The sequence below is a fragment of the Astatotilapia calliptera genome, chromosome 20 (assembly GCF_964374335.1).
Source record: "Astatotilapia calliptera chromosome 20, fAstCal68.1, whole genome shotgun sequence".
Taxonomy (NCBI): domain Eukaryota; kingdom Metazoa; phylum Chordata; class Actinopteri; order Cichliformes; family Cichlidae; genus Astatotilapia; species Astatotilapia calliptera.
In genome coordinates, this window is record NC_137441.1 from 5,342,594 (window position 1) to 5,360,058 (window position 17,465).

Sequence of the window (17,465 nt, forward strand, 5' to 3'; positions counted from 1 at the left end):
TTTTCGATAAAGTGTACGATAAAGTGACTTTAATATCGCCAACCATTCCCATTTTATTACGGTGTATCCATATAAATGGCCCACCCTGTATACTTTTACTTTTTTTTTTTTAAATAAACGTCGATTCTTGTCTACTGTGCAGATATCTAAAAACAATCAAGTTATTTGAACTTGAAGCCAAACAGCAACACTGTAAAATCTAGAGCAGATTTTCGTTACTTGAATATTCTCACTTTGACAACTTTAGCTTATCGTACAGTACAGATATCTGGGGTGGTTTTGATCCCTCCCTGTTCATATTTCCTGCCTTCACAGTGCAAGCTGGAACAAGTGCTCCCCCACAATAACAGTCTATGCCGCTTTTAGTTTAACTTCTGCATTTTAACAGAATCTTGTGAGTCACTTGTAAACCCCCCCCCCCCCCCCTCCCAAGGCCTCCACCCTCCTGCTCTGCTATTTATTCCTCTCACCCTCAGTGCTTAGAGCAAAGGCGTGCAAACATTTCCTGTAACCCAAGCGACATTATTCAAGTAAGTAATCATCGGATTATTATCTGATTCTTACATTCTACAGTCCATATCAAATGTTGTAGTATATATTAATCTATGATATTTTAATTGACCTGTTCTTGCAAGTTATTGTTTTAATGAGAAAACTTAACCCTTTCTCACAGATGATGACACATAATCTATTATCAGTGTGTAACTGATAATTTTCTATATTAATTTTTTACAGCAGCTCTCCCAGTTTTCTTAACAATAACTGACCAAAAGATGCCTCGCAGGCAAACTTTTTTTTTTCCAGGCTTTTCCAAGAAACAGATTAACTTATTAACTTACTCGTACTTTGTTCTGAAAAACAAATCAAAACAATAAAAAAAAAATACTGCATGTTTAAGCACCTTTGTGTTTAAATGTTTATATATTCAAGTATTTCAGAAGTAACTTTTTTCTTTCCAGGACATATCCAAACAAGAAGCAGCTCAACAGCAGCAAATATGGGAGGTAGGTTTCACCCACAGGCTTCTAACATAATTTTAAGGGTGTAATTTAACCAAAGTTACTAATTTCTCCCAACAATGAAAAAGTACGTGTGATGCAGTGTTGCCAAATTAGCGACTTTTCCGCTATGTTTAGTCAGTTTCCAGACCCCCTGAGATCATTTGCAAGTCCCAAGCCCGAGTAAAGGAGGAGAGTTGGAATTCAAAGATTGAGAGGGGAAAAAACCCAATAATTGCTAAAAGAAATTTAATTTGTAGTTCTAAATACACACACACATATATAAATACAGAGACAAATATAAATAAAATATACAAAGGGGATAAATAGAATAAATAGGAATAAAAAATAAAAATACAAGTGAATTGCACATTTCAAGTATTGAGTCTATTGCACTGTTGACTATTATGAACACAATAATACTATTATAACACTATTATGACATTATGAACACAATGAAACATTTTACAGTCCACAGAGCAAAGTAGCATACATGATAAATAGATACACATAACACGGTCAGTGAGAAGTAAAACTCATCGTCTTACCACGTGTTATATTCTGTAAACTTAAAATAAACCACAGAAATTAGTGTTTAGTGTTTTAAAGTCATTATTAAAAAACATGAGTCAACATTACTGAAGTGACACTTTAACGATGCTTCATATCACAGTCTTTATGATGATAAAACATAATCTCTCGTTAGCACATGTCTGCGCTGACACTTGTCATGAAAATGTCCTGAGCCAGGGTTCAAGCTTCCTCTTCAATTACCATTAATCATTAATAGGACGCACAAAAGATTTGTCGCATTATCCCCATAAACAACATGCTTTTATAGAAATCATTGTGACACAAATATTTAGATTCTTGTTTCACAATGTGCCTGAACTCAAAATCTTTAGAGTTTCATATTTATAAAGTATCGCAAAGAATACATTTATACCATTGTATGAGCTACACTTCTTGTAAAAAATAAACTGATTGGTAATGCGTTTGAGAAAACCTCCTGCTGTGACCTTCCTTCTGTGAGGGCACACACACTCACACAGCGAGAGAGGGGGGAGATCATTAATACAACGGCTTGGAACCGGTTTTTGGATTTTCACTTGTTGTTGGCTTTAATATGAACAGTCACATAAAATTCATTCCAATTTTTTGCCTTTGCTTCAATTAAGATGTTTCTTTAAATCTACAACAGCTTCCTTCCTTCCTTCCTAAATTTATTAATAAAAATGTATTGATCACAAAAAACAAACAAACTGTACCTTCCATCTACTAAACCAATTCAAACTATTTAAATAAAAAGACGACTGCTAAACATGGAGTAAAAAACACCTTCAGCTGCACAACGTTGTTAATTCTCACCTACTGTACTAATTTCCTTTTCTTGCTTTCTCTTTGATAGGTTTGTGTCTCAAAATTGAACTGAAAGCCTTCTAACTGCCACTAGCTCAAATTACTGACACACCCTTTTCCTGTTGGGTGTCTTATCATTTGTTTCACATCTTCGAGCTATCTTTCAGTCCTTATTTGGTCCTTATATCCTTCTGATCATTATTCCTCTTAGCCACAGTGGACACACCATAGGAGCATTTCTTATAACCCAAGCAAATTCAAGTAATTGAAGTAAGTAAACATGGGATTATTGAAATATGGGATACATACACCATGCATTAATTATCAGGGTGCTGAGATGTTGACCCAGCATTTTGAGTGTTTTTTTGTTTTTTTTTTTTTGTATTTTTTATTTCTTTTTGCTGTTTGGGGTAAATTTTTAAGATCTAGTGTTTACAGTTAGTATGGAGTTCAGTCCTGGTTAGATTTTAAGTGTAGTTATTCTTATGATCTGTGTTTTCTTGTTGATGCCTCATTCCCCATTTCCTGTATGAAGCTTTCATGTCCTCTGCTTATGTCTCCTAAGTTATGCCTGTCTCCCTCTGTCTAAAAAATACAATATGTAAACTCTGTCGGTTTACATATTCCCCTCATGTTATTACTCCGAGTCTCCCCTGTCAGTATTTTGTTTTGTGTATGTTCTACCGAGTCCGCCATGTGTGTCTCCTCCGTTGTTGTGTGACTTAGCCTGTGCCTTAATATTTCCTGTTTTAATTTGATTTTGTGGTTGTGTGCTTATATTGTGTCTGTCCTTTGTCAGGTTCTCTGGATCTCTCGTTTTGTGGTCCAGTTATATATATATATATATATATATATATATATATATATATATATATATATATATATATATATATATATAAATATATATATATACATATACACACACATGTGTATATATGTGTGTGTGTGTGTGGAACGCCAGGACTGCCATAATATAATAATAATAATAATAATAATAATGGATACTTTATTGATCCCCATGGGGAAATTACTTGTTTTTCTCTGCATTTGACCCATTCACTCAGTGAAGCAGTGGGCAGCCCACTAAGCAGGCGCCCGGGGAGCAGTGTGTAGGGACGGTACCTTGCTCAGGGGTACCTCAGGGTAGCCGTTAAGTGGATTCGAACCGCCGACCTTCCGATCATGGGGCGACCACTTTACCTACTGAGCTATCCCTGCCCCTATATATATATATATATATATATGGACCTGACCGTATTTACATATAAATTTGTTGGGATTGTTTGAGGTTAGATCAGGCAAAGCATGAATCTGACAAGCTTTTGGAATTTTGAAAATACAATATTTAAGCTAATGAAATTTCTCTTTTTTTCAGATATGGATGTTGAGGGTAAGTAATGTAATGTGGCAGTGCAACAGCATTTTGAGAATATCTTTTAAAACTAAAATAGTGATAAGGTTGAGGGTGAGGAGGAAGAGAAGAGAGAAAATAGGACTAGAGAGACACAAGAAGAAAACACAAAGTACAGAAGCTGTTTCAGAGGAGTACAAGTTACATGTATAACGTGTACAAGGTATAATTACATTAATTATACCCATACAAGAATAGTACTTCAATGAAATACTTAAGTAAATAACCTACTAGAGTACTTGTTTTTTTATTATTATTATTATTATTTAATTAATATTAATATGGGTTAGCACAGTGAGTCGTGAGTTCGACTCCACCAGCGGGGTCTTTCTGTGTGGAGTTTTCATGTTTACCTAGCATTTGTGTGGGTTCTCACTGGGTACTCCAGTTTCCTCCCACAGTCCAAAGACATGGAGTTAGTGGGGTTAGTTAGACAGGCGCAGGGCCATGCAAAGATGTTTGAAGGGGCGGGGTCTCAAAGTTAAAAAAGGGGCACATAGAACCAGGCTGAATAACAACAACCGATGACACGAAGTACCATCATGTGGTGGCCTTGCTGGATCCGCTGTCCACTCGTCGTGTGATGACCCTCATCCGGGATCCCCCCACCCAAGGGAACAACCAATCAATGAGTCGGTGGCCCCTGGGAGATTTGGTGGGGACGCGGGAGATGCCATCGGATGCCGAAGCTCCTAGTAGCCGGGAGAATGTGATCCGGTTCTTCTGTGAGTGAGTGGTAATCCTTCGCGGCCAGCAGCAGGAAGTTGGCAAGGCCAGCTGGCATTAGAGCCAGCAACTGTTGAAGGAAGAGGTGAGTGAAGAGGAATCCGCCATTATCCATTCCTGGCAAGGACAGCATGCTCTCCATGAACTCGAGAGCGGTACCATCACCCAGGCCTGAGTGAGAGAGGAGTTTCTCAGCCCGCTCTGCATCAGAGAGGGAGTAGTGCCGCAGCAGTGCCTTCAGAGTGGTGTATTTACCTTGGGTTCAAGGTTCTTTATTTGTCACATGCATAGTTATACAAGTATAACACACAGTGAAATGTAGCCTGACACGCTCCTCAACATGTGCAAAGAAATTGGGGGGGGGGGGGGTGTAGAGGAAGAACATTATATATATATATATATAGTATATACATTGGGCGAATGTGCAGTAGTAGCAGCAAGCAGGTGAATTCTGTACATTAATATGAATAGACATCTGACTATTTTACAGGATAGACAATATAAACATATTTAAAATTAAAGGAATTGAAATGTACATTGTGCCTTGGTTTAGTGTCTGGAAGAGTCCTGTCTCAGTCAATTATAGATGATGTGAGCGGGCGGGTGTGTGTGTTTAGGGCACGGATGGCTTGGGGATAGAAGCTCCTCTTGAGTCTCTCTGTCCTTGCCCGGAAGATGCGGAACCTTCTACCAGATTGCAGAAGTTGGAACAGTTTGTTGCCAGGATGGGACGGGTCCTTCAGTATCTGCGCTGCTCTAGTCCGGCATCTCCTGGTGTAGGTGTCCTGAAGCGGGGGGAGAGCAATCCTGCAGCAGCGTTCTGCTGTACGGATCACTCTCTGGAGAGCTTTTTGGTCCTTCACACAGCTGAAGGATGGGGGTGGGGGTATCTCCGGGTGGGGGTATCCCGGAGTAGGGTCATCACACGGCAGGTGGACAGCGGATCCAGCAAGGCCACCACATGATGGTATTTTGTGTCATCGGCTGAAACACCCCAAAGAGCAAACTGAGCTTCGACTTGCACAAACCGCGAAGGAGGGTCGTGAAGCCAAAAATCTGGCCGCTTAACCGCCACAGCAAAAATGAAAACATACAGCTCTGCTATCACTTCCAGCATAAATGAAGACAGAAAACTAAACAGCAGTGACGTATGTAGGGTTGCTGAAGTTGGGCTAGCTGGTATATAATGATGTGCTATGTGGTGGCTAGCTACACAGCTATGGTTAGCATAACATAAACACAGTGCTGCCAGTGTCCGGCAGCCTCGCCTCTATCAGTTGGGTTATTTGGCAGACTGGAGGTGATCGACACTTTTCTCTTTTCTCTTTATTTGCAGCGCATGCAGTTCTGCAAGGAGGTGCAGAAATTACTACTGATTTGGCTGGGTTAGTGGGGATGATCGACACCTTTGATCGGCCCGGTAAAGCTTTTGCTGCTGGTACCTACGCAGGAGCAGATGCATTTGCAGATGGATTTGAGGACAAACCTGGAAAGCGTGTTCCAAAGGCAGGAGTGTATGCTGCTGCAGGAGTGGGCTACGCTCGTGCTGAGTGGAGCGTTTTTGACGCGGAAGCCAAAGGTCCAAATGCCAGTGCAGGAGCCGGAGCTTCTCTATCTTCTCTCAGTGCACGAGCTTTTGCCAGAGCAGAAGTAGCCAGTGCTTCAGCCTCTGCTGGTCCATTGAAAGCTAAAGTCGGCCTGGCAGTAGATACAGGAGTTGGAATTGGTGCCAGGGGTCTAGAAGCACAAGTTCTAGGAACTGGTTTCACTATTGGTCCTACACTGAGGATTTCCCTGTTAGGCAACGGTTTTGAACTTAACCTTGTATAGATGTCGGCTTTATACTAAGAAACTGTCGTGTTTTTATGGTTTCTTGGTGACACTGATTACAAACTAATAAATAAATACAATAACTATTTATTCATTGATTGAGTGATTGATTAAGTGATGACACTGTGCAAGAGAGAAACATTATTTTGTGTAATTAATTGTCCTCCTTTCCTCACTGTTTTGCATATTCAACCTGTATGCCTCTTTTATATGTTGAAATCACTTCTAACGGATACACCTGTGTGTCATCTGACAGGAGTCGCTTCGCCACATACAACCTGATCGGAAGGTTGGTGGATTGATCCCTTGCTGCTCTAGTCTCCATGCAACTTGGGCAATATACTAACCCCAAGTTGCTCTCCATGCATACATTTGAGTATGAATTTCTGTGATTAGTAGCTAGTAAGCCCTTAAGTATAGAAGAAAGTGCTTGGATGAATGGGTGTGAATGAAACAGGTATACATGTATAAAGTGCTTTGAGTGCTCTGGGAGAGAAGAAAAGTGCTACGTACGAATCAATCCATTTACCCCCTTCCCCCTCTCCTCTTCATTTGTCTTTGACCAAGAGTTAACAATAATCCTGGACCAAGATTATTGTTACCCTAGACCCAGATCAATCCAGTATGGAAATCTTATTTTTGATGATCTGCATGTTTGATTTGGTGAATGCTGTTTTAATGCTGGACACCGTTCCTCGTGCAACCGTCTACATATATACAGGCTTGGGACCAGCCTAATGTGACCTTAAAACTCATTACAGTTGAAGAAACTTTTGTCGCGGGGTCCTGAAGAAATGCAGGCGTAGTCAGGAAGCGTTCAGTGTGGATAGTTTATTCTGCTGGCATCCCAGGTGCACAAAAGATTATTTACAAAGAAAATAAACAACTAACTTAATTCAAAACAAAACAAACATCTATATACAAAACACAAGCAGCTGAGCCAGTCTTCAAGTTACCCTCACTGTAACATCTCACAGAAAGCCCAGGTAGGCCCTGACGGCCTCCCTTTATATCCCATTGCCCCTCCCACTAGGCATAATAGTCATCCCTTTATCATTTCTTTCCCCAAAACACTCATTTTTCCTCAGCTTATTTCCAGCTGTATTCCTACAATACATATATGTATACACAAATTTATGGCCACTTCCAGACAGCCTAAAGTGTTTCACAGTAACAAAAAAAACACAAACAAAAATAATGCAGTTCACGTGACCTTTCCAAGCGCATGCGAACCCACTATTTGAACCCCAGAACACCATACCATTATGGCATTATTTTTGTGCCACTATTCTGAGCGCACGTAAAAAAAATTGAGCGCACGTAAAAAAAAATTTGCAGGTGCAAGTGTTGCATTTTGAGGAGAAATTTTATTTTGAGCGAAGAAAAGCTAAATTTGAGTGAACAAAATTCATTGCTGCATGCAAAAGATGTATTTCAGTGTTTGCTATTATCCACACACACACACACTAGCAGCCCCTCTCGCTCAGTTTTTGCATTTGTGCTTGCTCGCAATGTGTTGCTTGCGCTCTCAACATTTCTGCCCGTCTGCGTCAACTCTTTCTGTATATTTGTGCCACAAAACCAGCCAATCACAGACTTGGATGCAAAAAAATCTGATTGGCTGTTTTGATCTCCAATCAGCTCGAAATGACGAAATGCAATATCCCAGAATCCATTTCGTCCAAAACTCAAACGAGGCAGTGGCGGAAGAACACAGAGTGGCGGAGTTTGAAATATTACTCTTTCTGGGTCAAAAAATAAACTTTTAAGATATTTTCATGCGAGAATGGTGCTGTGTAAACTTCAAATACCTGCTCGATTCATCAAGACATCACATATTTGCATAAGTGCTCTAATGTTTTCGGAGATGCCTGTTACCCACCAGCTGACCGGGTGGTCACTCGGGTTAAACATAATATACACTGAACAAAAATATAAACGCAACACCTTTGTTACTGCTCCCATTCCCCATGGGATGGACGTAGAGACCTAAAATTCAGTCCAGATACACAATATAACCATCCCTCCCAAACAGTGGTCACAAATCAGTCCAAATGTGTGGTAGTGGGCACATCTGCTATATTGAGATAATCCATCCCACCTCACAGGTGTGCCACATCAGGATGCTGATCTGACATCATGAGTAGTGCACAGGTGTACCTCAGACTGCCCACAACAAAAGGCCACCCTGGAATGTGCAGTTTTTTGCGCTATTGGGGGTCTGGGGACCCAGAACCGGTCAGTATCTGGTGTGACCACCATTTGCCTCATGCAGTGCAACACATCGCCGCATGGAGTCTATCAGATTGTCAATTGTGGCCTGTGGAATGTTGGTCCACTCCACTTCAATGGCTGTGCGAGGTTGTTGGATATTCGTGGGAACTGGTACACGCTGTCGTATACGCCGGTCAAGCACATCCCGAACATGCTCAATGGGTGACATGTCCGGTGAGTATGCTGGCCATGCAAGAACTGGGACATTCTCAGCTGCCATCTGCCCTGAACAATGTGAACCATGATTCATCCGTGAAGCGCACACCTCTCCAACGTGCCAGACGCCATCGAATGTGAGCATTTGCCCACACAAGTCTGTTACGGCGACGAGCTGGAGTCAGGTCAAGACCCCGATGAGGACGACGGGCATGCAGTTGAGCGTCCCTCAGACGGTTTCTGACAGTTTGTGCAGAAATTGTTTGGTTGTGCAAACCAATTGTTCCAGCAGCTGTCTGGGTGGCTGGTCTCAGACGATCTTGGAGGTGAACCTGCTGGATGTGGAGGTCCTGGGCTGGTGTGGTTACACGAGGTCTGCGGTTGTGAGGCCGGTTGGATGTGCTGCCATATTCTCTGAAACGCCTGTGGAGACGGCTTATGGTTGAGAAATGAACATTCAATGCACGGGCGACAGATCTGGTTGACATTCCTGCTGTCAGCATGCCAATTGCACGCTCCCTCATTGCTTGTGGCATCTGTGGCATTTTGCTGTGAGACAAAACTGCACATTCCAGGGTGGCCTTTTGTTGTGGGCAGTCTGAGGTACACCTGTGCACTACTCATGATGTCAGATCAGCATCCTGATGTGGCACACCTGTGAGGTGGGATGGATTATCTCAATATAGCAGATGTGCCCACTACCACACATTTGGACTGATTTGTGACCACTGTTTGGGAGGGATGGTTATATTGTGTATCTGGAATGAATTTTAGGTCTCTACGTCCATCCCATGGGGAATGGGAGCAAAAACAAAAGTGTTGCGTTTATATTTTTGTTCAGTGTATAAGGCTGAACTGACAAAAAATCACTGACTACACCACCAGGTATTATAGGAAAAACCATAAAACCTTTGAACTAAAACAAGCTGACCACCAGCTGACCAGGAGGTCAAGGCTCAATAGAGCGTGCGAGCACAGCTAACTCCTGGAGTATGGTTTTCAACCCCCCTGCGGTATTTTGCTACTCAGGTTAGTTAGTTATGGCTACGATTGAAAATACCCCCCACACCCCACCCCTAATGGTTGCACCTCCCGAAACTTTTGTCTGGGCTCTTATCTCATTTTTTTATTTGAAACAATCAACAGAGAATTTCACACATTTCACATATTTTTATAAGGTTTTTAAGGCTGTGGTGTTAGTTTTTTAAGTAACATGAGCCCAGCAGCAGCAGCAGCAACGCTAGGCTAACACTAACTAGCTAGCCATATTATAAACCTCATGCTAAACTAACAGAAGCCACAAAATCAGTTTAAATAATAGTAAACATTTACTCACCAAGTCAGTGTATCAGGTAAAGATCCACAGCAATGACAACAATAATCTCTTGAGCTGTAGCTTCTCCAGGTTTGCTCAACATATTCCGGAAAAAAAATGCTGGCACCGCAAACATGCGGACTGATCTGTGCGAGGGAGGAGGATGGTAGTGACGTGGCATTTTCAAAACACATCTTTCATCCTTCCGCACTGACGAGCAACATTTCCAGTTTACTTCGTTTTTCTAAGTTAAGAAAACTCAAATAAATTGAGCTGATCAGCATTTTTGCATAAAAAGTATTGGTAACTTATTTAAATTGAGTTCTAATAACAAATTGATAAAGATTGAGTTCAGCATACTTTTTAATTAAACACAATATTACATTTTACAGTGTAGGTTAATTGGTAATTCTAAATTACCTGAATGCTAATGGTTGTTTGTCTCTATGTGATAGGCTGGTAAGCTGACCAGGGTGTACCCTGCTGCTTACCCTATCACTTCTTGCCTCAATGACTACCGCCCAGTAGCACTCACCCCCATCATCACTAAGTGCTTAGAGCAGCTGGTCCTAGCACACTTCAAATCCTGTCTCCCCCCCACCCTGGACCCCCACCAATTCGCATACCGCCAGAACAGGAGCACAGAGGATGCAGTCTCCATCGCACTGCACTCTGTCCTCTCACACCTGGACAACAACAACACCTACGCCAGAATGCTGTTTATAGACTTCAGTTCAGCATTCAATACAATCCACCCCTCACAACTCACGAGGAAACTGACAGACCTGGACATCAGTTCCCTCATCTGCAAATGGTTACTGGACTTCCTGACCAACCTCCCCCAACATGTCCGGCTGGATAACCGCTGCTCATCTACAATCACAGTGAACACCGGTGTACCACAAGGCTGTGTGATGAGCCCTTTCCTCTACTCCCTCTTCACCCAGGACTGCAGACCTGCTGATGGTTCCAACACCATCATTAAGTTTGCAGATGACACCACGGTGATTGGCCTCATCAGTGACAATGATGAGGCCGCCTACAGGGAGGAGGTAGATCGTCTGGCTGAGTGGTGCGACACAAACAACCTGCTGCTTAACACCGAGAAGACCAAGGAGCTCATCGTGGACTACAGGAGGAATGCTGACCCACATCCACCCATCCACATTAAGGGGACGGCTGTGGAGCGTGTGAGCAGCTTCAAGTTCCTGGGAGTCCACATCTCCGAGGATCTCACCTGGACGACCAACTGCTCCAAGCTGGTCAAGAAGGCTCACCAGCGCCTCTTCTTCTTGAGGACTCTGAGGAAGAACCACCTGTCCTCAGACATCCTGGTGAACTTCTATCGCTGCACCATCGAGAGCATCCTGACCAACTGTATAACAGTCTGGTACGGGAACTGCTCTGCCTCGGACCGGAAGGCGTTGCAGAGGGTCGTGAAAACTGCCCAGCGCATCGCCGGAGCACCACTTCCTGCCATAAAAGACATCTACAGGAAGCGGTGTCTGAAAAGGGCTGGGAAAATCATCAAAGACCCCAGTCACCCATCACATGGACTCTTCACCCTCCTGCCCTCTGGGAGGCGCCACAGGAGCCTCCGGACTAAGACCACCAGCTTCTTCCCCACAGCCGTCAGACTCCTGAACTCTGCCTCCTGACATCTGACCCACGTTAACACATGAACTGAACATACACACACCCACAATGGACAACTGTACCCTCAAACACAATAATAACATGGACTGAACCACCACTCACAACCACTAGCACTTTATACAGCCTCTGTAGAAACTATCTACACCCTCACTTATCTTAACTGCACTACTGTATAGCTCTGTGTAAATAATCATTCTGTACATTCGATAATTTTTAATCCTACAACTGTTTACAACTTGCATAGTTCCCATTTCTGTATAGCTGTATATCTCAGATTTCTGTAAAGTTATTTATTTCATATTCTGTATAGTTTTTCATATTTATATCCTGTTCATATCCTGTACATAGCTTGTACTCACTACAGCCTTTACATACTTATAGTTATAGAATATTCACAACATACTTCATACCGTGTACATTATAACATACCATAATAGACCCATTTCTGTAATATACTTACATATCTATACTATTGCTAATATATATTGTAATACAGTGGGGCAAAAAAGTATTTAGTCAGCCACCGCTTGTGCAAGTTCCCCCACTTAAAATGATGACAGAGGTCAGTAATTTGCACCAGAGGTACACTTCAACTGTGAGAGACAGAATGTGAAAAAAAAAATCCATGAATCCACATGGTAGGATTTGTAAAGAATTTATTCGTAAATTAGGGTGGAAAATAAGTATTTGGTCACCTCAAACAAGGAAAATCTCTGGCTCTCACAGACCTGTAACGTCTCTGTAAGAAGCTTTTCTGTCCCCCACTCGTTACCTGTATGAATGGCACCTGTTTGAACTCATCATCTGTATAAAAGACACCTGTCCACAGCCTCAAACAGTCAGACTCCAAACTCCGCCATGGCCAAGACCAAAGAGCTTTCGAAGGACACCAGGAAAAGTATTGTAGACCTGCACCAGACTGGGAAGAGTGAATCTACAATAGGCAAGCAGCTTGGTGTGAAAAAATCAACTGTGGGAGCAATCATCAGAAAATGGAAGACATACAAGACCACTGATAATCTCCCTCGATCTGGGGCTCCACGCAAGATCTCATCCCGTGGGGTCAAAATGATCATGAGAACGGTGAGCAAAGATCCCAGAACCACACGGGGCGACCTGGTGAATGACCTGCAGAGAGCTGGGACCAAAGTAACAAAGGTCACCATCAGTAACACACTACAACGGCAGGGAATCAAATCCCGCAGTGCCAGACGTGTTCCGCTGCTGAAGCCAGTGCATGTCCAGGCCCGTCTGAAGTTTGCCAGAGAGCACATGGATGATACAGCAGAGGATTGGGAGAATGTCATGTGGTCAGATGAAACCAAAGTAGAACTTTTTGGTATAAACTCAACTGGTCGTGTTTGGAGGAAGAAGAATACTGAGTTGCATCCCAAGAACACCATACCTACTGTGAAGCATGGGGGTGGAAACATCATGCTATGGGGCTGTTTTTCTGCCAAGGGGACAGGACGACTGATCCATGTTAAGGACAGAATGAATGGGGCCATGTATCGTGAGATTTTGAGCCAAAACCTCCTTCCATCAGTGAGAACTTTGAAGATGAAACGAGGCTGGGTCTTCCAACATGACAATGATCCAAAACACACCGCCGGGCAACAAAGGAGTGGCTCCGTAAGAAGCATTTGAAAGTCCTGGAGTGGCCTAGCCAGTCTCCAGACCTCAACCCCATAGAAAATCTGTGGCGGGAGTTGAAAGTCCGTGTTGCTCGGCGACAGCCCCAAAACATCACTGCTCTCGAGAAGATCTGCACAGAGGAATGGGCCAAAATACCAGCTACTGTGTGTGCAAACCTGGTAAAGACCTATAGTAAACGTTTGACCTCTGTTATTGCCAACAAAGGTTATGTTACAAAGTATTGAGTTGTATTTTTGTTATTGACCAAATACTTATTTTCCACCCTGATTTACGAATAAATTCTTTACAAATCCTACCATGTGGATTCATGGATTTTTTTTTCACATTCTGTCTCTCACAGTTGAAGTGTACCTCTGGTGCAAATTACTGACCTCTGTCATCATTTTAAGTGGGGGAACTTGCACAATCGGTGGCTGACTAAATACTTTTTTGCCCCACTGTATATCTATATCACTAAAGCACTTCTGGATGGATGCAAACTGCATTTCGTTGCCCTGTACCTGTGCATGTGCAATGACAATAAAGTTGAATTCTATTCTAATTCTATTCTATTCTGGGTTATGCCCTTGCAACCCATATAAAGATAGGAGGACGGTAGTCATTGTAGATCCATTCAATTCTTATGTCAAACCAGACTCTAGACTTTGTTGAACATTATGTAATATGAAGACAACATGTAGTATTTAAGTGACCAAGTAGTATTGGGGTAAACGTTATTGAATAGTGTTGAAATAAAATGAAACTTGTTTTATTAGTTTTAATCTTTTAACTTTACGAATGAAGCAAAAATTAAATTATATGCACTGGAAGAAATTTGTTTAACATTTAAACCTATTTTCTGCATATTCCAGCATATAAAATAAAATGTTTTTTGTGTTTACACTCACTCTTTCAAACAAATGCAAGTAACACACAGCAGAAAATAAATAAAATCAAAGGCTCAGCGGTCCTTTTGCTCTATTTTCACCTGTATAGCAGGAGTGGGGCAGGCGGAGGTTTGCCGTGGTGCAGGTGTGTCATAGCGGTCAGTGGAAGGATCTGGGAGTTTCACATTCCCGTGGCAGCGTGTGGGTGCTTGCTCGGAAGTTTAGGGAGTTTTTTTGCTGTAAAAAGAAGTTTTCTTCCCACGCACATCTTTTTACACACATGACTTAAAATAATTGAATGTATTTTTTATAGTTATGTTGCATATTTGCATTTACAGTCATGAAGTATAACACCTTTGCATTCAAGACAATCTTACTATAACATCATAACATCATTCTTGTATAATTACAGAATTTTCCATCCTGTTTAAATGATACTCTATGAATAATTTACACTGTAACATTGTCTTCTATATCCAGTTTTGGTCAGAAGTTTACGTACACTCATCATGGGCATTGATGACAGGGCAATTTGAGGGTTTTGGTGATAAACAACAGTTCAAATGACACATCTTTAATGATTATAAAAACAAACAAAAAAATGATTAAAAGCCCAAAATTGCCACAACATTGATTCTGCTGATGAATGTATGTGTCTTCTGGCCATAAACTATATCTCAAATATGATATTTCTCCTTACTTACAGCACATGCAGTTGTGTGAGCAGGTGGAGGAGTTACTGCTAGTGTTAGTGGAGATGATCGATACCTTTGATCAGCCTGGCAGAGCTTTTACTGAGGATACTTTCGCTCGGGCTGGAACATTTGCAGATGTTTGCAGTTTAAAGACAAGCCTGAGAGGCATCTTCCCAAAGCCAGAGTATATGCTGAAGCAGGAGTGGGGCACGCCCGTGCTGAATGGAGCGTTTTTGATGCAGAGGACAAAGGACCCAATGCCAGCGCAGGAGCTGAAGCCTCTGTGGCATCTCTTGGTGTAAAAGCCTATGCAAAAACAGTAATAGCCAGTGCTTCAGCCCCTGCTGGTCCAGTCAAAGCTTCAGTTGGTGGGAATCGGTGTAACAGGAGTGGAGGCCAAAGTGCTGGGAACCAGTATCTCCTTTGGTCGAAACTAACAGTCTATGCCACTGTTAGTTTCACTTTTGCATTCTGTTTAAAAGAATCTTGTGAGTTACTTGTAAACCCCCCCAAGGCCTCCACCCTCCTGGTCTGCTATTTATTCCTCTGTCCCTCAGTGCTTGCAGCAAAGGCGTGCAAACATTTCCTGTAACCCAAGAAACATTATTCGGGTAAGTAGTCATGGGATAATAATCTGATTATCTGAGTCTTACATTCTACAGTCCATATCAAATGGTGTAGTATATATTAATATATGATATTTTAATTGACTTGTTCTTGCAAGTTATTGTTTCAATGAGTAAACTTAAAACTTATTCACGGATGATGACAAACCATCTTTTATTTGTGTGTAACTGATGTTTTTCTATATTAATTCTTTACAACAGTTCTCCCAGTTTTTTAAACAATAACTGACCAATAACAATGAAGAAAGTACTGGATGTTTAAGCGCTTTATAGTGTTTAAATGTTCATATGTGCAAGTATTTCAAAAGTGACTTTTTTTTCCAGGACATATCGAAAAAGGAAGCAGCTCAGGCTGGGAGAAAGAAAGTGGAAACAAAGGCACAATAACAGAAAATATGGAAGGTAGGTTTCACCTGTGTGTGTGTGTGTGTGTGTGTGTGTGTGTGTGTGTGTGTGTGTGTGTGTGTGTGTGTGTGTGTGTGAGAGAGAATACAATATTGATACTTATTGATAGAAAAACAATATTGATATTTTCATGTGATAGGACATATTTGCCTTTCATATTTGTGAGGTTTAACACCTTTGCATTAACAACAGTGTTTGTTAGTCCATCATTAGCATAATTCTTGTTTTAGTACATTTTTAAATCCCATTTCTATAATATTGTAGGAATATCCACTGCTATAACATTGTCTTCTATGTATCTCGGTTTACATTTCTCCTTACTTACAGCCCATGCAGGTGGAGCACTTTAGATGATCGATACCTTTGATCGGCCTGGCAGAGCTTTTACTGAGGAAACCTTTGCTCGGGCTGGAACATTTGCAGATGCATTTGAGGACAAACCAGGGAAGCGTCTTCCCAAAGCCGGAGCGTATGCTGAAGCGGGAGTGGGGCACACCCGTGCTGAATGGAGTGTTTTTGACGCAGAGGCCAAAGGACCCAATGCCAGCGCAGGAGCTGAAGCCTCTGTGGCCTCTGGTGCCCAAGCCTTTGCCAGAGCAGAAATAGCCAGTGCTTCAGCCTCTGCTGGTCCAGTCAAAGCTACAGTTGGTCTGGGATTAGACACAGGAGTGGGAGTTAGTCCCACAGGTGTCGAAGTCAAGGTGCTGGGAACGGGTATCTCCTTTGGTCGCAAAATGGGCATTTCTCTGTTTGGCACTGGTTTTGAATTCAATCTGTGGTAAACTGTGCCCAGTACAGATCTTTCTAAACCGTGCAGTGCCTCGAATCTGCATATAATTAATAAATTGTCATGACATCTCCAATCACTCCTGAAAGATTTTTCTTAATATGTGTTGTCGCTGGTGATAAAAACATTAAAATTGATAAATGATATTGTGTGTGTTTATTTTTATTGCTTTCAGATTTAATATTCTCATATGAGCACAAAGTTTTACCACTTCGCTTATTTTATCATCTTACTTTATCACTTTATGACACAGAGATTAAAGAACACACACCATCCCGCAGGTGGTGACAAGGAAAAGGAAAATTCATTGTAGCTTATTAGAGTTGGATGTCTCGAGACTGGTCTTGGTTGCAACACGTAGCAACTAAACTTTCCACACTGTGTCACGCTGAATATGATATAAAACTTTAACCTATAATAACACAAAACTCCAGACACTGAAACGGGTCACTCAGCAATCACTGGGCCCATAAATCGATTTATTCCTACCTACAAAACTAAATTCAGAAAAATAGCAAAATGTTATCTGAACTTTTTGATTTCTCTTTAACGTGCAGGGCTCGAAAGGATGCCTTCACTTCCTCAACTAAGAATAAACTACTTTGAGAATTCGGTATGACGCTTGTTCTATTTTTCTTAATATGACCTCAATATCATAAAACACTCAATAAAAGCACTGAAGAGAATGTGAAATCTGGTGAGTCA

At 41.7% G+C, this 17,465-nt stretch overlaps 1 protein-coding gene and 1 long non-coding RNA gene across 5 annotated transcripts; both read left to right on the forward strand.

Annotated features, from left to right (window-relative positions):
• Nucleotides 1-6,412, forward strand: LOC145422863 (uncharacterized). Of its 4 annotated transcripts, none has more exons than XM_080294748.1 (5): nucleotides 2-530; nucleotides 960-1,004; nucleotides 2,569-2,627; nucleotides 3,733-3,747; nucleotides 5,831-6,412. In XM_080294748.1, exons 4-5 carry the CDS (start codon nucleotides 3,735-3,737, stop codon nucleotides 6,322-6,324), a joined length of 507 nt encoding a protein of 168 aa, XP_080150874.1. In that variant the 5' UTR covers nucleotides 2-530; nucleotides 960-1,004; nucleotides 2,569-2,627; nucleotides 3,733-3,734; the 3' UTR covers nucleotides 6,325-6,412. The 4 variants fall into 4 exon arrangements, with proteins under 4 accessions (XP_080150875.1, XP_080150874.1, XP_080150872.1 ...); XM_080294747.1 differs by having other exon boundaries at nucleotides 3-530; nucleotides 2,407-2,627; XM_080294746.1 differs by lacking the exon at nucleotides 2,569-2,627.
• A 9,019-nt stretch (nucleotides 6,413-15,431) lies between these two features.
• LOC145422864 (uncharacterized) lies at nucleotides 15,432-16,906 on the forward strand. The gene is made up of 3 exons (XR_013904073.1): nucleotides 15,432-15,553; nucleotides 15,893-15,970; nucleotides 16,301-16,906. It is a non-coding gene; the product is annotated as an uncharacterized LOC145422864 (long non-coding RNA).
• Nucleotides 16,907-17,465: the final 559 nt, after the last annotated feature.